General features: G+C 39.3%; 3 protein-coding genes across 4 annotated transcripts; 2 read left to right on the plus strand and 1 right to left on the minus strand.

Annotated features, from left to right (window-relative positions):
* Nucleotides 1-876: 876 nt before the first annotated feature.
* LOC104425377 (CDPK-related kinase 1) lies at nt 877-6940 on the plus strand. Its single transcript, XM_010038057.3, has 11 exons — nt 877-2273; nt 3015-3145; nt 3609-3650; nt 3773-3881; nt 4394-4472; nt 4554-4850; nt 5018-5130; nt 5536-5643; nt 5742-5804; nt 6065-6232; nt 6337-6940. The coding sequence occupies exons 1-11, from the start codon at nt 1719-1721 to the stop codon at nt 6472-6474; spliced, it is 1803 nt and encodes a 600-aa protein (XP_010036359.2). The 5' UTR covers nt 877-1718; the 3' UTR covers nt 6475-6940.
* Nucleotides 6941-11163: 4223 nt separating this feature from the next.
* On the plus strand, nt 11164-16167 carry LOC104425376. The gene is made up of 6 exons (XM_010038056.3): nt 11164-11701; nt 12110-12202; nt 12423-12656; nt 13096-13198; nt 14110-14339; nt 15433-16167. Exons 1-6 carry the CDS (start codon nt 11373-11375, stop codon nt 15653-15655), a joined length of 1212 nt encoding a protein of 403 aa, XP_010036358.2. The 5' UTR covers nt 11164-11372; the 3' UTR covers nt 15656-16167.
* Nucleotides 16168-16901: 734 nt separating this feature from the next.
* LOC104425375 (rhomboid-like protein 20) lies at nt 16902-23492 on the minus strand. 2 transcript variants are annotated; one of them, XM_039301256.1, is made up of 8 exons: nt 23330-23492; nt 23058-23158; nt 21604-21744; nt 20766-20832; nt 18937-19088; nt 18724-18825; nt 17803-17879; nt 16902-17672 (listed from the first exon to the last, which is right to left on the minus strand). In XM_039301256.1, the coding sequence occupies exons 1-8, from the start codon at nt 23355-23357 to the stop codon at nt 17642-17644; spliced, it is 699 nt and encodes a 232-aa protein (XP_039157190.1). In that variant the 5' UTR covers nt 23358-23492; the 3' UTR covers nt 16902-17641. The 2 variants fall into 2 exon arrangements, with proteins under 2 accessions (XP_039157190.1, XP_010036357.1); XM_010038055.3 differs by having other exon boundaries at nt 16989-17672; nt 17803-17919.
* Between the last annotated feature and the right edge of the window lie 1703 nt (nt 23493-25195).

Consider the following 25195-nt stretch of genomic DNA (forward strand, 5'->3'; position numbering starts at 1 on the left):
AGATATTACCAACAATTTAAGTGAAGATACACTAGGCTAATACTTTACAAAAGTTTATGCCTCCGAATTTTTGAACAAAATAATTCACGGGATAAAGCATCAACCAACTATTACATATTCATATCCGAATTATCTAAAAATATATTTAATAATATGACGAACGAGAGAAGTTCATGTAGTGATGAGGTTACAGTTTCTTTTTATTCAAGTGATTAAAAAGATGAAGTAAAATTCTAATCTTAATTCTTAAAAAAGACAGGTACATCAGAAATATTCGTTCAATTTTGCTTTTGTTAAGACATTATTTTCCATTGCATTCTAGTATTTTCCAAAGTGAGATGGTATAAAAGCACGCTTCTTTTGTTTCGTGGCGTGGCAAATTGAAGTTTGATAAGAAACGTGGTGGTGCCTTTTATTTGAACCAAAAAACGGATAAAGTGAAACCGGATAAAGGAGGAGCAGGAGGAGGTCCAAAAAAAAACAAGAATTGCAAAAGACAAAGGCCCTCTCTCTCTCTCTCTCTCTCTCATCTCCAAGGGGTACAAAACAAAAAGCAGGTCAAAGGTCCACACCACCACAGACAAGCCTCTCTCTCCTACTGCTCTCAAAATAAAGATTATATAATCCCTCCAAATGTAAAAACGCCACCAAAAGCCCTGCACAACTCGATAACAAACGCCCTGTAACAGGCAATTAAAATTGCACTCTCCTCTGCTTCAATGCTCTTTTCCTTTCTTTTTCCACAGATCAGCAAAAGGACAGGCTGGGAGGATCCAAACCCCCCCCTGCCCCACTTCCATTATTAGTGACAGATGCAAGCGCGCGCGAGAGAGAGAGAGAGACGGAAGGAGGGAGAAAATAAAAGAAAATGAAGCCAGTTCCCTTGTAACAATAAAGTGTGCCAATTTCTTTGCACCCCCATTAACGAAAAAGCTTTGCATAAAGCAGAAAAAAGGGGACCTTGAGGGTTCGTCTCTTTTCCTTTTTCCTTGTAGACCCTGCTAAGCATCTTTTTCCCCCACCTCTCTTACCTTTTTCTCCTCTCTCTCTCTCTCTCTCTCTCTCTCTCTTCCTTGTTATTCTTTCCTTCTTCTTGCGTAAGATTTTCCCTGGAGGTGTTTCTTGCTCTGTTGGTTTCACCCTCTATAACAGGCTTGAGATTTTGCACCGGTTGAGTTCTTGTTAGCTCTTCTTCCTTTCTGGGCTCTTTTTTTTTTTTGGGTTTGACAGAAAAAAAAGAGTTGGGTTGCTTTCCTGATCAGTCTGCTGAGAGTTGCCAGCTTGTGGGGGGTTTTCCGGGAAAAGCTTTGTCAAATCTAGCTCTTTCCGGGAAGATCAGAATGAGCAGCTGCTGGTTTAGGAGAGCTTCAGTTTCATCTGCTAGAGCTCTTCTCTTCCGTCCTCCAAATGGTTCATAAGCCAAAAATTTGTTGATGCCGGTGGTAAAAAGAAAGGAGCCATATTAAAGAAAAAAGAATTGGCAGTCTCAAAAAAGTTCCCTCCTTGAAACTCAAAAACCCACTGAAAGACTCCCCCTTTTGGTCGTCAATCTTGGGAAATAGGAAAGGATTTTGAAGCTTCCGAATCCAGTTGGAAGTTTCTTTTTATTCCCTTTCATGTTCAATAAAAACTCTTTCTTGAAACTCAAGTGCTGAGATCAATCATAGTTTCCTTACCTTTGTTAGCGAGTTCTTGGCTTCTTGTGTTTGCCAAATTCCATGGGACTCTGTCATGGAAAACCCATCGAACTCCAGCAGGCTCAATCCCAACTCACTGGAAATTCCCTCCAACACGACCCTTTCTCGGATGAAGCTCAGCAGATTCACCAATCTGGTCTCTCAGGAGTGTCTGAGAACAAGCCCCCGAAGATCCCCAAGACACCCAAGTCGTCAAAGTTCCCATTCTACAGCCCTAGCCCTCTTCCAAGCCTCTTCAAGAACTCCCCTGCCGTTGGCAACTCGAGCAGCGTGAATTCGACCCCGCTTCGCATCTTCAAGCGTCCGTTCCCGCCCCCGTCGCCGGCGAAGCACATCAAGGCGTTCCTTGCCAAGAGGTATGGTGCTGTGAAGCCCAATGAGGCCGCCATCCCTGAAGGGGGCGAATGTGAGATTGGTTTGGACAAAAACTTCGGGTTTTCGAAGCAGTTCGTGTCGCATTATGAGATGGGCGAGGAGATTGGGAGGGGCCATTTTGGGTACACATGCTCGGCCAAGGCCAAGAAGGGCAGCTTGAAGGGCCTTGAAGTTGCCGTCAAAGTCATCCCTAAATCAAAGGTTTCGATTTCTTCTGTGTTCCCTCTTTGGATCTTGTTCCGGTGTTTGGTTTTTCTTGAAAGGATTTCGTATGGATTCTGATTCTTGTTCATTCAGTAGCTTCATTGTGTAAAATCTACAAAAACTTTGTAAAGGTCCTCTTCTTTGTGCGGGTTTCTATCAGAATAGACCTGCTTTTACTTGTGTAGAAACCTCAGTGGTCGACAGATAACCATACTGTGATGATTACTTACTGTTTATTGTTGATCTGTCTAATCAACTGTCCGTATTTTGCGTAATTTTTTCATGGTGGAGAAATTTCTTGTTCACTTACTCCCTTGATTTCTGGCCATGTGTTTACATTTGTAGCGTTTGGAAAATGGAGTCCATCTGTTCTGTTTAGGAAATGGAATCTATCTAGAAGGTCATAGAGAGTCATGTATTCGGTGGAATGCTTCTTGGATACCATGGTTGAATTGCCATAGCTCGTACACTAAGGAACTGTTGAGTCACACACGCTTGACTTCCGAGGCCCATCAGTCATATTTTACTTAAGAAAGAAAAAAAAAGATGATCGGTGATATTTTTAAGGAAGTAAGTTTTCTTGCATGCGCCAAAGATGCTCGGTAGAGTGGCTCTTAATTCCTGGTGAATGGAGAGATGACAGGGACGTATATGTTTGTGTTTCTGCTAAGGGTGCGATGCTTTGGAGTATTTGTCTGCAGGAACCATTGATGTATCTCTTTTTTGTACTTTGTGCAGATGACAACGGCAATCGCTATAGAGGATGTTAGAAGAGAAGTGAAGATTTTGCGGGCATTAACTGGACATAAGAATTTAATCCAGTTTTATGATGCCTATGAAGATGAAGACAACATCTACATAGTCATGGAGTATGTCTCAATTGTGTCGTCTGCCCATCCTTCTGTTTTCTGTCACATTATTGTTTCTGGTGTGAAGCTGAGAACATTTCATAAACACTACTTCAATTAAGTCAGGCGTTGGGATTTTGGCATGAGGGGAGGCAGACCAGATCATGAGGAAAAATTACATGGCAATTGTACAAGTAACATATGAGTAGTTAACCTATAAAATGCACATTACTCTGTTCATCTGAACTGATAGTCTCCCAACGAATTGGGGAAAGGTTATGGTTAATCAGTGCAGAAGAATCAACAAATTTCAGCCTATTTGACTGTTCTTAGCAACTCATTAAATTTTTGGTTTATTATACTCTGGAAACATTTCAACCATGGAATATCTGGTTGTTCAAATTTGTGTTAAGCAGAATATTTGTAGATTTATATTTGATCATTGAATTTTTGGGGTTTATATAGTGTATTCTCTGCTGTCCAGGTTGTGTCAAGGAGGTGAATTATTAGACAGAATACTTTCAAGGTAAAGAAGTGCTTCTAATGCCTAGTTAATCAAGTCCTAAGTTTGTTTTTCCAATGTTTTAAGTTGAGCTTAAGTGCATCTGTCACATCCTCATAGAATGGAGCCATTTTCATCTTGTTTAGGGGTGGAAAATATTCTGAAGAAGATGCAAAGGCTATTATGGTTCAGATATTGAGCGCTGTAGCCTTCTGTCATCTCCAAGGAGTTGTTCACCGTGATCTAAAGCCAGAGGTAATGGATCTATTGCTGATCATAATGTCTTAATGAAACGTGAATCATCTTTCAAGTTTAATATCTTGATCTTTATGTTGTTTCAGATAAATTAGGTTGGTTCCCATATGAGCTAGCCTTATATTTCTGTCTCAAAGTGTACAATCATGCTGTTAGCTTTGATAAGATTTTAATTTTTAGACATGGTAGTGCTTTCCCTGTTTAAGCTTTCTCTATGGGATTTCAAAGTATCCCATTATTGTTATGTTGGTTTCTCATTATGGTTATATACTAGAAACTAATGAACTCGAATGCCAATATACCTCGTTTTGGATAACTGAGGTCATTGTAATTATTTTAGCCAATACTTGTGTGATATAAGGTCTTTGCAGCCTCTAGGTGTTCAGTCATCCTTTTGAGTGTATAAATATTGAATAATGCAGTGGGTACTTTGCCTGTCCTGCCTACCTCCTAATGAGTTGTCTAAACCTCAACAATCTGTCTACTAAGGGTGGCTTGATTTTTCTTTCCAGAATTTTCTTTTCACAACAAAAGATGAGAACGCTCCTCTAAGGGCCATTGACTTTGGACTTTCTGACTACGTAAAGCCAGGTTAGAAATACAGATTGAGCTTTAAGTTATTTGAATCGGTGGACAATGTGGAATTGGGCTTAAATTGTGAAATCTCTGCAGATGAAAGGTTGAATGATATTGTGGGAAGCGCATATTATGTATCTCCTGAGGTTCTACATAGATCCTATGGAACTGAAGCAGACATGTGGAGTATTGGTGTCATCGCCTATATATTACTCTGTGGTAGTCGACCCTTTTGGGCAAGGACTGAATCTGGGATATTCCGGGCAGTTCTTAAGGCAGATCCAAGTTTTGATGAAAGCCCATGGCCTTCACTATCCCCTGAGGCAATTGATTTTGTGAAGAGATTGTTGAACAAAGATTACAGAAAGAGGCCAACTGCTGCCCAGGCTTTGTGTAAGTCTCTAGAGCCATTTAAACAAGAATTAGATAATAATGAACAAGAATCAATTTCTCATTGCCAATCTGGTCTTGTTAGTTGCTACTTATCCCTTGTCAAAACCATTAGGATGGGTTGCAGATTGGTATTGCATCTGATTTTCACATTCCCGTATTGTGATTAGGTCATCCTTGGCTGGCTTCTCACCAAGATGTCAAGATACCACTAGATATGATTGTGTACAGGCTTGTAAGAGCCTATATATGGTCATCTGCTCTCCGAAAAGAAGCTTTGCGTGTAAGTGGTGATTTTACTGCATTTGTCTATCTCCTTTGGTGAAAAGATTAATTTCGCTTGTATGCTGCATCTTGAATTTCATGATTGGACTAGTCAGAGGATGGACAGAGCTTGCATGAAAATATTCGTATACTGTGAAACAATTTTCACTTTTCAGTGATTTTCTTTCTCTGCCTTAAAATCGGGTATTAGTCTGTGACTGTTCAGATTTCATGTACTATTCTAAAAATGAACTTACGAACTTATGGACAGAGCTTGCATGAAAATATTTGTATACTTTTTGAAACAATTTTCACTTTTCAGTGATTTTCTTTCTCTGCCTTGAAATCAGGTATTAGTCTGTGACTGTTCAGATTTCATGTACTATTCTGAAAATGAACTTATGAATGTTTACCACTATCGCAGGCTCTTGCAAGGACATTGACAGTGGCTCAGTTGGCTTACCTGAGGGAACAGTTTGCAATATTAGGGCCAAACAGAAGTGGTTTTATTTCCATGCAGAATTTTAAGACGGTCAGTTGCTTTCCTATTACTTGGGGTCTTTAATTGGTTTTGCTTTTGTATTTTTTCTTTCAACTGAGAATTCATCGTAACGAGTGTAAATTTACCAGGCAGTGGCAAAGAACTCTACTGAGGCTATGAAGCATTCACGGATACTTGATTATGCCCACATGGTAAGGCTCCGAAATATCATTCCCAGAGCACTTGTTATGCAACTAAACTCGAAGTGTCGCAATTTTCAATGCACTAGTTCACATGATATGCATGATTAATGCTTTAAATTTCAAACATTTCCTCATTATGCATAGTTAACAAGTGACCTGGAAGCACCGGTTGATGATACCCATATCATTACATCAAATGAGTCATGCAAACAAGCAACTCATCAAAAAGAATATTAACTGTTGAAAATTTGCCTTCATGCTTGTGTCAGGTTAGTAGTTTTGAATATGGAAAGTTAGATTTTGAAGAATTCTGTGCGGCTGCCATAAGTGTCCATCAGCTGGAGGGAACAGCGAGTTGGGAAGAACATGCAAGGAAGGGTTTTGAGCTTTTCGAGAAAGAGGGGAACAGACCCATAATGATAGATGAACTAGCATCAGTAACCTCTCTCCCCCAATCCTGTCTTTTAATGATAGAGTTGGATTGAGCTTAATATTTGCTTTTGTTTTCCCCGAAATTGACTCATATTACTTTGATCTCCAGGAACTTGGGCTTAGCACTTCAGTGTCTATCCATGTAGTTCTGCAGGACTGGATACGACCTTCAGATGGGAAGCTAAGTTTCTTCGGATTCATCAGACTTCTACATGGTGCTTCTTCTCGGACGATTCAAAAGTTTTGACGAGAAGTCTGCCTAGAGTTTTCCAATCTTCTGAATTCTCCTTTGAAGGAAAAGATCTCAAGGGGACCGAATACATGCAGAGCGACACAAGTATCATAAACAGCCATTGTCACGATGCTTAGAACCGGTGCGACAGGCTAACTCTGGTCAAATGCGTCTATTACAAACGAAACAGATGTTGGGGCACGCCGTCTTTGCCGAGTATGTCATTACCTTTGTCTCTTTGTTTTTTCTTTTCGGGCCTAATCTCTTTGGTTGAGTTATATAGTTTTTTTCACTTTTTGGGGCCTTTCGTGCCTTTCCACATGATTGTTGCCTTTGATCGGAGGGCTTGTACAGATGATGGTTGATGGATCCCCGTGAATGCATGTAGGATCATCAAGCTGCTGAATGCTTAATGAGTTTCGAGGGTGTCACACTTGTCTCTAGATGGATCGATTCGATTATATTATTCCGAATAACTTTCTCTTAGCGTCTACAAATAAGCTTACCAATGCATGTGCCAGACAGATATCGGTTGCTTATATCGCACTAATCTCCTCATTAATATAATCCAATTCGATCGATGTGTCGAAAAAGCTAAACGCCAAGCCCCCGATATCTTCATGAACACAAGATCAAGCTGTTGTGTCCAGTGCAACTTAACCATAGTATTTCCCCAGAGTGAATAAAGAGGTTATTGATTCAGTTTCAAGCCAAAGAAGGAGATAGACGAATTAGCTACAGATGGCACAAGTGATTGTGCAGATTTTGGAGTGATATTGAATTCACATGGTGGCGTGGCTTTCGACAGCAGCCGTGCCTCGGCCGATGCAGTGCTAAATCTAGGCACAACCACAATGCACTGCCGGCGCTAGAACTTGCAGGTACGACCTGTATTAATATCAAATACATAACCCACGATTGGCTGGATTGCAGATGCAAGTCACTCGAATCCTTTCATCTGTACACGGCACATTTGCATGTGCACTGCTTCAGTCGCCCGAAGGAACGAGGAATCTATAGACAGAGCTGGGTGGTTACAACTACCGCCTTTTTAAAAATCAACGGCCCGTTCCGAGTGATTGCTCGTGATGACGACAGGTCCGGACACAGTTCATGTGTCTCTTCGACCGCGTCCTTAATCATTACCGCGAATTTTGCGCCCGGATTGTTGTTACGTGTGTCGGAGTAGACGGGGTCCCAAGATTGGCCGATGAGATTGGAGGGAATCATTTGGATGTTTGAATGTGAACTTCCACGGATAGAGCAATTGATTCTGGCCGAGCGTAATCCTCTCTTTAATCAAGTGGTCGTACAAGACTGATAATGGTTTTGTCTAAGCTATTATTTATCATCATCTCAAAAATAGTGCGTCGGACCACTTGTCTCCAAAAAGAATGACTTATTATTATTTATATCACGACCATCATTTTTAAAAAAAGATTTTGCTCGGATTTCATGAGGAGTGAATTGATTTAGTTCCATAAAAAATCATTTGCTTAAAATGTTCTTTTCTTCGTATGATGTATTTTCCATGCACAATTATTTGCCAGTGATTAGAGGTGAGCATTGATTCATAATTGACCATAGACCGACCCAAGACTGGCTCAACCCGGCTAGCCCTAGTCTGATTCCTCAGAAGATTGGGTCGGTCCTTGATTTCGAGGTCTTTGAAATTTACACTATGTGTGTTGGTATCTTGTCTTGGGATTTTAGGGTTATTCCATTAAATCCTAGGCCCCTCCTTTTCTTCTGGCATTTAAAATAAAATCCCCGTTGCATCTCTTTGCTAGCCTCTCTATGACTCTTTGCTACATCTCATTAGTGTCGCCTCTCCTCACTTGCCTTACGAATGCAACTTAGCTGGTGACATAGCTTGCCTCACAAACACAGCTTGCTCACCTCTCTTCCCTCGCCTCACAAACACAACTCACCTAGTGAGTTCCCAATTTGTGCTTGATTTGAGAGTTTTAACCTCGCGTGAGTTCTCGCTTTGTGCTGAGCTTTTCAGTTTTCCACTTTCGCTTTCTGTTTGTGCTTTTTCTAAGAGCTTCAAGATCCTATGATTTCTCGGTTTGTGTTGGATTTTGTGATGATGATGATGATTATATACGGATTTGGCAATTACTAATTACATGCTAGTACTGAAAAGAGTTTACACATTAAAGTGGAATGAACATGAATTGTGAGATGTTTTATCAATTGCATTCATAGTAATTTTAGTTAACAATTATTGTCAAGCATTAATTATGATTGTTGTATGTTTTGTTTTTAGATGTTCATAAGTTGAAGCAATCTTTTATGAATGAAGAAGATAAAGAAGTAGTATAATTCATGGTTTATGTTACGTATTTTGAACTTTTAATCATTTAATTTTATTTCATGTGTTCGTCTTCTATGATTTATTGCTTTTCACTAGTCGAGATTTATGTTGTTTACTTATCTTGGATTTCTATTTGATTTAAATTGGTATATTGCTCAATATCACAGTGTATATAGATATGTAACTTCAAAAAAGTATGTTTGTCCTTGTGATGAATACAAAAAAATGAAAAAAAAAAAAAGTGATTGGTCTCGAGACCAAACTCACAAGGCCAGTCCAGTCCTTGGTCTTAGACTCAATCCTCTATCCCAAAAATTGGGAATCAATATTATGCGGATTGATATTTAGGTTAGATGTTGGACTGGCCCAACGAGAATCGTGCTCTCCCTTAGGGGTGATCGAGTCCAGGGTGGATAGGGTCTAGATCTTGACCTTGTATCCGACCTTATTATAACCTAGTTCCCATTTTTAGGCCTATACCTGACCTTGTTTGTATTGGATCTTGTACCTGACCCACATTATTTTTTTGGTCCGGTTCTAGGGTCAACTCTGTTTCCACTTAAACTTATTTTGCAATCTCCCGATATTTTATACGACTTCCAATTTTATATTAATACGCTAGAAAATAACGTAATCCTCATCATTTGTATTAAAACATTAAGTAATTGTAATAAATAAATACATGAACTTCTTGACTAAACGAAAAATTAATGATCCACAGGACTAATTATAATAAATAAAATCATAAGGCAAATAATTAGCAACAAACATGGGTCTAATATTAGTCTTATTCCCATAACTACTACATGAAATTACTCATTTATGCAAGTATAACTCCTTCTACAAAAAAGAAATTAGGTGAGCCAATCTATGTGATACACAAGAATTTGGCGGTGACGAATACCATTCGTCCATCGGACGGTGTGAGAGGGAGCCAGTGAAGGAGGGAAGCAAGTGAGGAAGAAGAACGACAAAGGAGGAGTGCCGTGCGTGTTTGAGAAAGCCAAGAGAAAAACGTCGTGTAATTGCGGGAATAAAAATAAAAATCGGGAAAAAATGTTTTAGACCTCTACTTACAAAATCGGTTCGAACCGATTCCAAAACCGGTCCGGGAACCGATTCCAAAACCGGTTCCAAAACCGGTCCAAAATCGGTTTAGGGTGGGTAATCACTCAGAACCGATCCCGAATAGGTTTCAATGGGAATCGCTTCCCGACCCGTTTTCAGTGGGCTGGTCCGGTTCCAGGTATACCCAGTCCAGTTGCATATCCCTACTCTCTCCTACTAGTGATAATGTTTAACCAAATTAAGTGAATATAGGGCCAAAAAAAAAAAAAAAAAAATTGACACTATGAAATTTGCTCGAAAGCGAAATTTTAGAAATAATGTTTCGATCTATATAAAAAGTAAATAAAAAGGCAGAATCATAATCAAAATCAGATTTTTTTTTTGCTGTCGATAATATGCAATGTACTCAAGAAGTTTACTACCACATCAAGTCATTTACTTTACAATTGATTTAAAGGATTTGCGACTTATTTTAGTGCACGAAATTTGACCATGAAAGTTCAATAAAAAGTACCCTTTCCGAAATTTGATCACTCCTAAAGATTAGTGGGTCATAAAAATAATTGATAATAAGTAGGATAATCATCATTTTTCACCCACATGCTTTTGTTTCCCACTTCTCCGCTACCCAAATCTTTCATTGACGGGTGGATTCATTGTTTTTGAAACGCCTGGAAAACAATCACCTCTTATTTATGTTATAGTCTATACGTGCATTTCAATCCCTAATTGCCATGTTTCAAAGGTTTAGAATCAATTACCAATTTAAATGGGTTCGGCCCTATGATTTGATATGATCCGATTTCGATGTCGAGAAATTTTCGACACCAATCAACTTAGGAAAAGATATTCGAAGCAAAGAACCAAACTATATATCCTCAATGGACACATCTAGCTATCGACCAGTCGTCTTTGGCACATTCACTACCGCGTCGAACTTAGATATCCTTGTTGGCAACGCCTCCTCCACCGCCACACTACAATTCACCTCTTCTCGGACGACGCAACACCATGACCGGATCCACTAAAGACCCGACGCATTACATCCATCCCTCCAACTCCTCGGGCTCGGATTTAGAGCTCGATTCGAACAGGACCGCCGGTCATGTACTATGGTCGGGCAGCGGCACATTCTCCGTCTGCTCGACGTCTCTTCGATGTTCGGAAATCGAAAGCCGTGATTAGTGTCGCGACATCGGTCGCGTGGGGGAAGAGAAATGGGTTAATTAATGCCGGCTATAACAAAAGCAAAACAGGTTATGATGTCACTGCCTAATTTAAAAAGTGTAGGGACTTTTAAACAATGTGATTTAGCAATCTTTGTAGGATTTTTATTCATGTGATTTGCCTTTAAAATTCTTTTCTTTTCTTCTCGTTTTCATGCCCTTCTTGAGATTTAACTTTTCATCTCGCTTGGGGGTAAAAAAGCAATGCTCTTCTTGATCCCTTCTTGATCGCCATCTCCACATCTCCATCTCCATCACCTACGTCTCCGTCATCTCCACCTTCCCGCTCTGCAGCTCCCATGGCGGTCAACAAGACCCACAAGCCCAAGCCCAGGCCCGGGTTCCCGCTCTTCTACCTCGTCGCCTCCGTCGCCGCCGTCGCCGTCGCCCTCCTCTTCCTCCTCTCCGCCGTCGCCTCCACGCTCGGGGCCTCGCTGTCGCCCTCCGGGACCCTCGGCATCGTGGGGCTCCTGCGGAGGCACAAGCACCAGCACTCGCTCCACGACAAGTACCTCTACTGGGGGGACAGGATCGACTGCCCCGGGAAGCACTGCGGCTCCTGCGAGGGCCTCGGCCACCAGGAGTCCAGCCTCAGATGCGCCCTGGAGGAGGCAATGTTCCTCCAAAGGTGCGAGCTTTGGGGCGTCTCGCGCCGTGTTTTTGTTGAATTGGGCAGCTTTCTGGGTCGGTCTCGTTTGGTGTTTTGCGGTTCTGATTCGCGTGCTCTGTTTAACTGGGGAGGAGCGATGGCATTGTGGTTGTTGAAGTGTTCGTAGCAGATGGTTCTGCGCTGGAGAAGTATTAAAGTGCTTAAATTGAAGTGGATTTGAGCTCGCACGAGAGTAATTGTTTGCGAAAACTGTGATTGGGAATGTTCCTCTGTTTTAGTGCGTGGATCTGGCTTCATTTTAGAAAGATGAACTTATCTATCTTGGTTTCTGGTCTGAACAAGATGCTCGCATTCGCTTGAGTTATGTGTCTGGCAGTTAGCTCAATTTCACTCCCTTCATAAAATTTCCTTTACCTTGATTTGCAGGACTTTTGTTATGCCTTCCAGGATGTGTATCAACCCTATACACAACAAGAAAGGAATCCTTCATGAGTCCACAAATATGACTTCTGAGGAAGGGTGAGTTCCTCTATGCATAACTCTGGGTTTGTTGTCTTTTAGCAGATGGTTTGTCCTTCTGGAAAGTTGATGTTTCTATACTGTTACTTCACTTAATCTCACAGAGTTTTCTTGCATTGGTTTTTCTTTTCCTCATCTGCTTACGCTTCCCCCTTGGGATTGGAAAAAAATGAGAAAACGAGTTGGAGCAATAATCAACCGAATCTACTTGTTTTGGTAGGTGGGCCGCATCTTCTTGTGCGATGGAATCTTTGTATGATATAGAACTGATATCCGACACTGTTCCTGTGATTTTGGACAATTCGAAAATGTGGTATCGGGTGTTGTCAACAAGCATGAAGTTGGAAGCTCGAGGGGTTGCTCATGTGGAAGGACTTAGTCGGAATGATCTTAAAGAGGATCAACGCTATTCAAACCTTTTACTCATCAACAGAACTGCTAGTCCACTTTCTTGGTAAGCCTTTTTTGGGTTCATATTTGGAACATTATCTCTCTGCAAAGCTTCATTCTTGTGCGTAAGTTGTTCCTTTAGCTTAAGGCACTTGAAGGCATGTGTTGTGTCTTCAGCAGTATTCTTTTCTTAAACATACTAATCCTATTTGTTTGGTTGAAATGTTACTAAGTCTTCTTCCTCCTTCAAGCTTCTCAGTAGTTTAGATTCTTCACGGAAGAACCTGAGTTTGTGTCGCATGTTTGTTGGGACAAAGGATTTAAGTATTTGAGAGCTCTTTTTCATATTTCCACACAGCGTTTGATGCTATTCGTTTTTTTAGGGTTATAGAAATTTTGATGTTCATAGGCTCTAAAAGCATTGTATCCGTAAGGTGTACTTTGAAGAATTAACTTTCAAATTGTTAACTTTCACTCAGGAACTGACCATGAAGTTGATACAGGTTTATGGAATGCAAGGATCGAAAAAATCGAAGTGCCATAATGTTGCCTTATTCATTTCTCCCTTCAATGGCCAAACAGGAATTAAGAGATGTAGCTGCCAAGGTTGGTAATTTACCTGGAGGCGTAGAAATTCCGTACATTCATACATAGCAAATAATGTTCTTTCTGGGGTAACGATTATCTCCTATTTTCTTTCACTTCCAGTAAAAGTTGTTTTTATGTAGGTTCTAAAAGATGGGGAAAATAAAATATGATGTATTAGCACAAGTATTGAACCATCATTACAAACCTAATATCATAGGAAATCATGAAAAACCATTTATAGAAACGAATAGTCTCAGTCAAGTATCATGAAGGGATGGATGTCTAGATTTATAAATTCTTTAAACAAAGAACTATCTCATTGAATTTGCCTATAAGGTACCGGTAGTTGATATCACAATAACTCACCAGTTATCAGCTTAAAATATGAAACAAACCCTATATGGACTGGCAAGAACCTAATTGTAACTTGGAGGACACTATGGAAGTGAGATAATTTAAGTCCTTGGGAAAATAGTGTGGTATTTACTAAAGCAGTCCCACTGAAATAAATCCATTTTCGAAGGTAATGTTTAGGAAAAGCAGTGGGTCTGTGAATCAGGTAGTTAAGACTCAAAGAGAAGTTTGTCTTAAAAAGGAAAAATAAAAGATAAAGATTGATGAAGAGTTAATGTGTTGAACTCCCGAGCATGCACACAATCTAGTAGGATGAGGCTTCTTGTTTTGGTTGAGAAATGAATATGGAGTATTTTCCAGTTCAGCCAAGCTTTTTTTACATCTTTCTAAATACCCTGGTGTGGAGTCCCTTATAGGGAGTATTCTTAGAGTTAATAGATAGAGCTCATGACCTTGTGAAAATGACCTTGTGAAAATATGAATTTCATGATACTGCAGGTACTACACTAAAAGATTGCCTATTACATCTTTTTGTATATATGTGAGTTGGCATCTGATTAATCTCCAATTCACAGATTAAAGCCTCTCTCGGTGATTATGATGCCATCCACGTTCGTCGAGGTGACAAAGTGAAAACCAGGAAAGACCGGTTTGGGGTCGAAAGGAGTCTACACCCTCATCTGGACAGAGATACCCATCCAGAGTTTATTCTTCGCCGAATTAAACAGTGGGTCCCACCTGGACGGACTCTTTTTATCGCTTCAAATGAGAGGACGCCTGGATTTTTTTCGCCTCTTGCTACAAGGTGAGTTATCCCTAACTCATTAAGTACCTGCACAAATTAGAGGGCATAGGAAGGTAGAGACTTGGCATGGTTTAATTGATAAGTAAGAAGTAGATGCATCTTTGAATTGTGGGAACTGACCTTATAGGTCTTTTCACCTAGAAATGTAATAACTATTAACTGATGCAGTGAATATGCTTAAGTCTTGATCCATCGCGGTTTGAATGTAGATGCAGTGATATGAGAATTGTAAGTCTGGTGACTCACTAAGGACTATGCATTTCATGATGTCAAGTGTGAATTGCACTTCTATCTTGACTTGATAGTTTAGAAATTGCAACTACCATGCACAGGATACTGTTTTAGAGTGTTTGTGAGACATTTAGTGAGATGGGTGGATGTTGCCAGTGTGTTCTTGTTGGTTATGAAGACCAAAAATTATGTTAATGGGCTACACAATTGCGAGCTTATTGTTGTATATGGTAAAGATATGGTTGATGGTGGCAAATGGGTTCCATTTTAGATGATGTTGATGAAGTTGTAGAGCAGAGTTCCCAGGGATGTGATATGTGAATGGAAAAACTGTATTTATATGATGACAATGTCATCTTTGTAACTGGTTTTAATAGCACACTGGCAATGAAGATGATGGGTGCTTTCTTTTTGAGATCATGACAATATTGACAGGAAAGGTTTCATTGCATCCATGCTAGAAGAATGAACACAGAATTGCATTTGTTACCTGTTTCCTTAATGCTGGCTGATGATTAAATTTGAGACTCAACGAACAGTTTTCCGTGTCCTTATACTTACTGATTGAGTACAAAATGTGTGTCTTGGAAATGAAATCGCCTTTGACCATATAGTTACTTTATAGTTGCTGAACAAGTACAAAAAATCCCAGGAAATGAAAGTGCCTTTTATGCAGTGGGATTGTAGATTAACCACTGAAATAAAGTGCCTCTTACCCTCGTTTGGATTGTAGGTGTGTTATGTTTAATTGTATGTCATATGTGTATTTGCATAATTATGAACCCTGGTAGAAGTTGAAGCTGATAGATACCTTTTCTTCTTTGGGTCGATGATAAATACTTATCTTGACCAATTTTTACAGGTACAAGATGGCATACTCTTCAAATTTTAGCAAGATCCTTGATCCCTTGATTCAGAACAATTATCAGTTGTTTATGATTGAGAGGCTTGTCATGATGGGAGCAAAAACTTTTATCAGAACATTTAAAGAGGATGATACAGATCTAAGCCTCACTGACGACCCAAAGAAGAATACTAAGATATGGCAAATACCTGTTTATACAATTGATGAAGAGGAGAGCTGATAATTCTAATTGAGAGCTTGACTAGCCTGGGAGTTCGTTCAAAATAAGGATTTGAGCGATGCATTTGTTACAGTGTCTTCTGGCTATCCTTGTACATGATAATAGGATGCACTCGCCGAAAATAGGGACACACATACAATCAAGAATTTGAGAGGGGGATATATTTCTTTTATTATTGTGGAGTGTGGTTATTCTTTGTCCCATGAGTGAAGAGAGCAGTTTGATGGGGAAAAGAGGCTGTGCTGTTCACAGAAACCCCTCCCAAGTGCCCAGTTTTGTTTGTCACGTACATTGCTGGAGAGATTCATTCCTTAGGGCTGTTTACATACGCCAGAACACCGTGCCACTTACACAAAGACTGGGCTTTCCTGATATATGCTAACTCGATGAGACTTTGCATTTTAAGGTGGTGGATTCTACTCAGTTTTTAAAAGAGTTTATGGTTTCGGCTGTCCCTCTTGGAATAGAGGGAAAACCTAATTTCAGTGGCTTATTTGATAGCTATTAGCTACTAGTCTTGATTTCTTATTCTTCTTAAATCCGGTTGCTATCCTGCGGATGTGTTTTAGCAAATTAGTGGACACGCAATATCCCTGAGTCCACCATGTAATGGGACAGAAGTGTATACCTTTTTTCATTAGTTGCATTCTGATAGATTCTAGATGAATTTCTCACATTGGATAAGAGAGGAAGCGTTTGCAGCTAGAGTGTACATAGCAAAGTAGGGATAGGCGCGTTGTGTGAAGTTACCCACTGCATAATTTTCTTTCTCAACGGGAAAACCTTCTCCAAATAAACGTCCTGAACAACATGCACCAAGCTTAAAATGCAGTGATGGAGGATGTACAAGATAACCTAGTAGAGGTTTTTTTCCCTCTTTTATATTAAGAGCATATTTTTCCTAATCAAACCTATTGTCGACGTCGAGAGGTCAAGTGTGCGCAAATCGGGTCAAGATGGAAGGGCAGATAGCTGTAAAATTTGCTAGTAAACTCCCAGGTCTACATCTTTTCCTCAATGTTTCCAATAGCGAGGCTTTATTTCAGCATTGCTTGCGTAACTTGAAAGATTTGAACCTGCCAGTCATTACCATTTTTCACCATGGAATGGGGAAAATGTTGTAAAGACTAGTACGGTCGCCTTCCCTTTAATGTTTTGGTGGCCCTCGCGGCCAATTTAGAAAACTTGCCACCGCCTAGAGAAACTTAACCAATCATAAGATTAGGAAAAAGAATGAGAATGAGGAGCACTGCAAATTTTATAATCGAAGTTACCACCCCCATGAAAATTTTCAAGCACCGAAACGCACAAAAAGCCTATCAACTCCAGCTGGTCACGAAACGCCCCCTTCCGATTTCGACCAATATCAGTCAGCAGCATTAATTGTACTTAACTCTTGCATAAACTATTAACAAGGTACATTTACTACTGACCACTGTGCGATCTAGAAAACGACAACCCGCGGAATGTCTTGTCACTGGCTGAAGACAAGAATTAATCAGATAAATACTGTACACAGTTTTTTCCATAGGGGATTCTTCTAAAGATAATAATTAACCATGTCTTGATTCTGGGCGAAATCCATCGAGGCTTCATCCCAACGGTCATGCTGTGTGTGAATTGCTTTCAGCTGCAAATAAATGCCTACTGCTTATAGGGACCGAAGGATCTACGATGAAGGGAAAGTCCCAAGAACGACATGGCGAGGATATTCAGAAGCTCCAGTTAGAAGATTGAGCGACTCGTCAAAATGCCTATTGTGTAGGTAACAGATCCCGTCACCCATCAAATCCTCCCCCTGAACTTAATTAACAGAGTTCGAGTCGCATCACCAGAACTTTTCTCTAAGCAATTAGTGAGACTGAGCTTCAAGAAGGATGTTTGTCGCTGTATTAACGTCATTTCTAGCCTGTGCAAGTGCTTGCCTAGCAGAATTCCTGTCGAAGCCCATTGAAACAAGGGTTGCAACAGATTCCTCTGATGGCTCTACGGTGGAAGGCACTGAAGTATGGTTCCGCTGCAAGGGAAGAGTATTTAAGTTGAGGCAGAGGCAATAATGATGCTGATATAGACAGTAAAAAGAGATTTCACATGTACTCAGAACATGGGATGTATATATTCAAAGCATTCGTATGATGCACTATTACCTGGTGACTCGCAAAAGATGGAATATTTCCCACAACATTCCTAGTTGGTGAGACACGTGCACTTCCTGTAGACAGTCCTGGTAACCGCGAAAAGAATGAAGAGATTGGCGCTGGAAACTGCTGACACGAGGCATTTTAGAAAACAAAATTTAGGTACCTTAACAGAAAAGATTTATCATTGTTAAAGTGATGATGCAAATCTCTAGGTTTCAAATATAACATTACCCTTGAAAAGTCCTTGAAATAGAACAAATCTTCCTACCACTTATCTTGTAGGAAACTCATATAATATTGGAGGATAGAACTACTTTATAATCTTAGCAAATTGTTGCATGAAAATAACTCATGACATGCATTAACAAGATGTCCTTCAAGATACACATCCATGAGGTAATCTTTCATATGACATGAACTAAACATAGGATATTATTTCTCAGGAGAAACAAGGATGATTTCGCTAGACTTCCAAACAACAAAAAAATTGATGATTCTGACTCAAGATCTGCAGAAATTTCAAGAATGATGGGCATCCTTTGACCACCAAAAGAAAAAAAAAGAAAAAGCATTCTGCCAGCAATAACATTGAGATGCAGTAGCCATCACACACTAATCAATAATCATCATAAGTCATGACGGACTTAGACAAAGATTACATATGCTTGTCAAAGTATCAATCCCTCCCCCCCAAAAAAAAAAAAAAAAAAAGAGAAGAGGAAAAAACACACAAAGTAGAAGAATTCATTTTCAGCTAATTATATTCATAAATAATCAAGGTAGAAGGACCTTGCACAAATTTGCTTCTAACAAGATCACATATACACATGGTACTGATCGAAAAGGATAATTCAAACACCACAGCAGACGACAATTAATTGCATAGTAAAAAGGAAACGATCTGTTATAAACGTTTTTGAGTATAACCTTCGCCTTGCGGATGCGGAAAACATTGAGACGATACAGGGAACCAGCAAGAATGCCGCAAATCCCTGGCAAGATGGACCTTTTCCAGGATGACAACAAAAGCTGCAATATGTAAACTAGGTTAAATGAAATATACAGAAAGGATGTTTCTGATAGGCACAAAAAGTTAAGACAGCTCTTGAATCACCAAACAGATATATCAATTGAACTTACCTGCAGACCAGCTAGATATATGAAAGATTTATCAGAGAAGCTGATGCCTAGCACTCGAAATCGTGTTGAAACTGGAATGTCAAAGAAAAAGGGTACGAACGATGCAAATATAACAGCATAAGGACCTGAGCTGACTAAGTTTGAGGAAGGAACTGCAGATAAAAAGAAGAAATTTTACATCAGTATTGCCATGGGGAGACTTGAAGATTATTCAAGAATTATGACATGAAAGAATGTGCATAGAAATTTCAACAGTCCATTGTTGAGCTAAAGGTAAAAAGAAGATTCAAGGTAGCCATGACAATTTCTAGGAGAGTGATAAGAAGACTAACATCGCAATCTTATCTACACAGCAGTTTAAATTAAGATCTTTATCTCCCTTTACATTGCTTAAGGAACTAGTAAAATGTCTAGCTATGGTCCACCCTTAAAAAGAATCAAGAGGGCCAGGGTTCTGTTCCTACCTTCCTGCTCTACCTACTGGCCCATAAGCTAAATTATAAGTTTAAGCCAATCATGTTAATATACCATAACATTAGGGTTACTTGCACAATGTACATAATGAATAATCAACTGCAAAAACCATTACATTAGCAGGTACCCGAACATTTGTCAACTTTCTCCTCTGATATCCGCCGATTATGGAGAAAGTTTAGTCATTATAAAGGATCAGTTGGCTTTGCTCCATATGTTTACAGGGAAAACATGAAAAAAGAAAAAAGAAAAAAAAAAGTGCTCTTCAGCTAATGCAACATGCCCCAAGGAAAGGTAGGTCTTCGCTGAAATTTATGGGAAATTTTTCTGCTGAACATATTAACTTTCTAGCATTTGTCAACAAGGGGTACCATATGTTCAATTATCTCAATAAAGCTTATGATTCGTTTGAAGAACGTCACTTGTTTCTTTCAATTTCTTTACATTCTTTGACATGAATAATATGTTTCATATAAAGTATTGTCATAGCATATACATAAAGACTTTTGGATTAACATTCTGAAAGTACTCTTTGATGACGGCATCTCCAATCTGGAATGATTTATATTGACAGTCTACATCCATGTTATGACATCATTTGGCCAATTGACCATGACCAATTTATTTAATATTAGTTGCAAGACAAGTTTGCCTCTGAGTCAAAACATGGAAAAGAAAGCTTTGCTAGTTCCTGAAACTTGGAAATACCAATTTCTCTCACAATAGAATCTTCTAGCCAATGAAACTACTGCATAACACAACAACTGAAATCATCACGATCAAAGCAGCTACTAAGAAAAAGTGTGCAATAAGGCTATTAAGAACCAGGAACCTAGTTAGGACCACTTTCACAATCAAATCATGGCATCGGACCATATAAAGATATCACATCACCCGCATCTAACTTACTAAATTCTTATGACAAGCAAAGCAAGTGTTTAAGAGCTTAAAAGCCCATTCAGGCACTTGTTTTATGAACATTTCCAGTTCCAAACAAAAAGGGTAATTGTGATAATTGCACAAGAAGGCCAATTAGGACATTTGTCATTCCAATATAGACTGCATATGAAGTAAAAACGTTAAAGTAGGTATTGAAAGGTGACAGCACTTCTGCTTTTCCGAATGAGACTCATATCCACCAAAAGAGGACATCAGTATTCACCCACTGTCATGTTTCAGTTTTCAGAGTCATCTTTTGGATTCTCTGACCAATTGTACCAGATTCAGTAGTAGAATGTAAATAACCACAAATGAAGGAATTTCAAACTATATAAACAGATACCAGTAAAAGGATGGATGAAGTGAAAAGAGACAGCAAGAAGAAGCTCCCACAGAGGTAAAACGAATTGACATACCATTAACAACTGCCAATGTGAGGACTTGAAGGACCATTGATACTATTGTAGAGAACAAAGAAAAGACCTAGGTATCCACAGAAAAGAATTAGGTACACATCAAATGGAAGGAAAATTAAACATTTTGGAATGAAAGAACTAGTTGACTGTCAAGCAGATACCCATTACATCTATTCTGAAGTAAAATAGCATTGAACATTATAGCGTAGATGCTAAAGCACAATTAAGGAACAGTTAACTTTGCAGTAGAAAGAGTGGACAAGAAGCTGACATTCCCCTTGTTGGCCTTTCTGTATATCTCACATCTTACTAGCGGTTCATGCATCACATTATTACTTTTCTCCATCAACCTCTTAGATTTATTCGAAACTAATCCAGCTCATAGGATAGCATGTTACAAATGCAAAGTTCCATTCCCATGATAGTGTCAAATTTTGAGATGAGGCTGTTGGCAGATGTACCCTGATTTTTACACAAATAATCAGGGTCCTCCCACAAACTGGAATCAAGTGACTAAAGATACAGACAAGAAAAACTGCGACAAAAGTAGTACCTCCCCAAACATTTTTTCATGTAAGCATCATCTTACCACTATGACATCAAATATAAAACTTTATACCTAGAGTGGAGCACAAAACTGAAACAAAAGTTTAGTCATACTCAACAGAAATGTTGTGCAGTTCTTTGATTCTATATAGCTAATGGATAAATATCTCTCCAAAGACTTAATACAACCTATCCATCTCTCAGCACAAAAGAGAAACAAAACTTTAGCGAATCCCAAGAGAAGTGTTTAGTAGTTTTTTTATTCTACATTGTTACAGAGAAAATCACTCACCAAGAACTTATTAGAACCTATCTGTCTCTCAAAAATTCTGAAGTAGTAGAGCAGATAAAGGCCAAAAATCAGTTCTGGTGTTGAAGAAAAGGCAAAGATTGCTGGTATTAGCTTCCACATCTGCATCTTTTGGAAAATGTCCTGCCGACAAAAAGAATAAGGAAGTAAGATACTATCCTCTTTGTAGAATTTAAGGAATTGTGAAATTCTCAAAGGACTAACAATAAATCGGAAGCTATTGACATGGCAAGCATTATGCTCCCACAAAATGCTAAGTGTAAGTTGCTAATGAAGCAAGAGGGTTGTTTACTTGTTTCTGCCGCAGCACAGGAACTCAATCAAAGTCAAGAAGATAAATTAAAATTTAGAAAAGTGAGAGCAAAACCTAAGAAGAAGCTAAAGAATGTCAATGGAGAAACGATTTCTCCACTATTAGAAAGTGAATAGGAGAGAGGAAGACTTGCTTGAGGGTCTCAAAATAGTCTCGCAACTAGCCTGGCAGACTTCATTACTGACAGTTATTTCCTCCACAAATCATCACTAAGAAATTGATTCACTAATTCGTTGGCACATAAGCAATTGAGTTCAACAAATAACCGAATTAATGGACTTGGATTTATTGTTTATGCTCATCCCTCATGTACAACTAACGAGTGTCCCTGCATGCTATATTAAAATCTGATATTACCATCCACATAGAATCATTAAAAGAGAGTTCTCAAATCTACCCCTCTTATTAACATTGGCAAACCTCCACAATAACGAGAATCCTATTTCAATTTAGAATTTTGATATGAATGAATATCCTTGCAAGTGACAAACTTTGAATTCATTTTGGCAACCCAAAGAACCACATAAAACCTCAGCCTACACTGGTCTGACAAATAAATGAGATACTATGACTAAACTATAATTCATTCTTTAGATTGGAAATCATCTCATAAAAACAAACTTTCTAGCAATTCAGCAATCATGCAGAATATATAAACAAAGAATCCAAATTCCAAATTGCTGATTGTACGCGAATACAACTAATTCAAGCAATGGCGTCAGAGAGAGATGTGAAACAACTTCGACTACACCGCCGGGGCAGCTGGAAGAATCAAATCAACCATACACCAAGAAACGACGGTTTTAGCACCTCAATTAGCGCCATGAGCAGGAAAAAAAAAACTACACAGATTCATCCTTCTGACAAAGCAAAGAAAAGGGGAGCAAAAGGATCGTCCAAGAGTGCGAGCTACATTAGAAACGAAATCTACACAAAGCCCAGGAGCCAACCAATCAAAGGGACAAAATCAACCGAGCACCCCCCATCATTTCCAAGACGCGGATCAAAAAAATCAAGAGCACGAAAACAGCCCACACAAGCGAGCACGAGCTCAAGCACCAAAGAATCCGCCAAAACCCAAGCCGCGCATTCCCCAGCGAAAAAAAACCCACCACCGACTTGCCTGGTAAGACACGCCGAGCTTGTTGGCGCGGTCCCTGATCCCGAAGAAGACGGTGAAGGCGCCGGTGGCGACGATGAACGCTCGGGAGACCGGCGCATTGTCTGCAAAAGAAGAGGGAACGATGAACACCCCGAAGGCGCGATTGGGGAGGGGGGAAATTCGGCGGTGGAAAAAGGGGAAGATCGATGCGGGAGAATTCGAGCGCGCCATGACTCTGGCCTAACGAACAAGAAATCGACGAAACCGAGAGAGAGAGAGAGAGAGATGCGTACTGAAACCAGAAGGGCCCACGTTCATCATCCTGCTCCTGGGTCCGTAGATGAAGAAGAAGCTCGCTCGCTCGCACCGGACCTGCTTCTTCGTTCTCGTTGAATTCCCTCTTCCTCGGTTTGAAGTGCTCTTCTCTCTCTCTCTCTCTCTCTCTGCTGCTCTTTTTCTTCTGGTTCTGGGTCATTCGTGCTTACATTTTTGGTTTCATGTTTTTGGTCCGCAGATTCTTTGCTAATTCTAAAAATACCCCGGTCTCTTGTTTTCTTTTCGCATGTTGATCCCAATTTGCTCAACGAATGTGCATCGAGTAGCCCCCACCATTTGTTGACCGCCGGGGTAGAAGTGGGCGGCCGGCATACACGTGCATTTCACCTGCACGATTAGAGGACGTGTTCTCTCTCACAAAAAAAAAAGAAGAGTTTAAATGATATAAATAATCTCTCAATTTTTAATTTATTCGATATAATTCATAAATTTTAACTTAATATATAATATTAAACCTAAACTTTAGTTTCATTTATTGTAATCCCTTAACTTTTAATTTGTTCCCAAGCGAGCGAGTGTGGTTAGCTTTATGTTGATCAAATTTTGTTCTTGAGTTAATTGAATTAAGAATTCCCTCGATGTGAGTTTATGCATCATGGCACACTCACTCGCTCTTTCACAAATCTTCATTGGTTTCATTTACTCACTTGCAAAACGGATTATAAACCGATCATCCCTAAAAAATAAACTTTTTATGAGAAAGAATGTTGCAACCCTCTTTTCCGATAATGTGGGCCATTAGGGAAAAGGATGAGATTTAAAGGTAATGTCCAAAAAAATTAGTTGATAGCCCTCAACTAATTGTCGGTCCACTCAAGCCATCGTCTTGCACAACATTTTATTCATTTTAATTTTAAATTAATTCTCAGGGATTGTACGGGAGACTAAAGTCTCCACTAGTTTTTTTGAGTCAACTAAAAATCAAGGAAGGATAGATATGCAACTAAAGATTATGTAGAATCGGGACTTGATTATGCTAATAGTCTAATAAACACCCTTTGGATACCTCTAATTTGGTTGAAATGTTCAACTAATTAGTCAAATGTTCTTTATTATCATTTATGAGTCCCAAGGTCTTTCAAGTCACTATGTGTTCATACATTGGATTTATTATGGTCGTAACACTTATCCTAACCATTCTAAAAAAGAATGTAATAACCAATGTATTGAAAATGCGAGAATTAAACACTCGGGTATTAAAATGCTTAAAATAAATTATGAAAAGGAAAACCTAGTAGCTGTCGGACAAAGAACATACGCGGCTTTGTTCTAAGCATAAGGAATGATCTCCCACGAGCTTAGTTCCAATCAAATTCAATTTTCTAAGAAGAACTATTTTTCCCATAACTAAACTAGAGAAAATCATGAACTATCCTAAATCACATGTTTATTAACTAATTCTAATACTAAAATCTACAAACTAATCAAGGCCTATTTTTCTAACCAATTTTCTAGTTTGCTATTTTCATATTTTTTTTATTTGGTTTTTATAAACGGAGACTTAAACTCAATCTGAATATGGACACAGCATGAACTTCACGAGTCTGGGTCAGCTTCAAGCTCACAAGGACGCGGGTTGGGCTCTTGTGTTCAGTCCACATGCTAAGTCAAATTTTGAATTACCCCAGGACAGTCCTCAAATAGGCTAAGTAACCGCACCTATTTCAACAAAAACTTCATTAGCCCATTTCTAAACATAGCCAAACAATACCCATGTCCTCATAAAAGCTCCATACTAAGTTCGTTCCTATTATAAGTCTTGATATTTGTCACAAACATGTAATTAAGTCCTAAAATTTCAAAAAACACAATCAAGTCCTAAA

This window comes from Eucalyptus grandis, chromosome 1, assembly GCF_016545825.1.
Source record: "Eucalyptus grandis isolate ANBG69807.140 chromosome 1, ASM1654582v1, whole genome shotgun sequence".
In the NCBI taxonomy this organism is placed as follows: Eukaryota; Viridiplantae; Streptophyta; class Magnoliopsida; order Myrtales; family Myrtaceae; genus Eucalyptus; species Eucalyptus grandis.

Excerpts from the sequence above, each read along its gene's own strand:
- LOC104425377 (XM_010038057.3), top strand. The coding sequence starts at position 1,719 with ATGGGACTCTGTCATGGAAAACCCATCGAACTCCAGCAGGCTCAATCC. Across the intron at positions 4,851-5,017 it reads AACTGCTGCCCAGGCTTTGT|GTCATCCTTGGCTGGCTTCT; the intron begins GTAAGTCTCTAG and ends TATTGTGATTAG. Across the intron at positions 5,131-5,535 it reads TCCGAAAAGAAGCTTTGCGT|GCTCTTGCAAGGACATTGAC; the intron begins GTAAGTGGTGAT and ends CCACTATCGCAG.
- LOC104425376 (XM_010038056.3), top strand. The coding sequence starts at position 11,373 with ATGGCGGTCAACAAGACCCACAAGCCCAAGCCCAGGCCCGGGTTCCCG. Across the intron at positions 13,199-14,109 it reads TAAGAGATGTAGCTGCCAAG|ATTAAAGCCTCTCTCGGTGA; the intron begins GTTGGTAATTTA and ends TCCAATTCACAG. Across the intron at positions 14,340-15,432 it reads TTTTCGCCTCTTGCTACAAG|GTACAAGATGGCATACTCTT; the intron begins GTGAGTTATCCC and ends CAATTTTTACAG.
- LOC104425375 (XM_010038055.3), bottom strand. The coding sequence starts at position 23,357 with ATGATGAACGTGGGCCCTTCTGGTTTCA. Across the intron at positions 23,159-23,329 it reads CGTGGGCCCTTCTGGTTTCA|ACAATGCGCCGGTCTCCCGA; the intron begins GTACGCATCTCT and ends CTTCTTTTGCAG. Across the intron at positions 18,826-18,936 it reads TATATCTAGCTGGTCTGCAG|CTTTTGTTGTCATCCTGGAA; the intron begins GTAAGTTCAATT and ends TACATATTGCAG.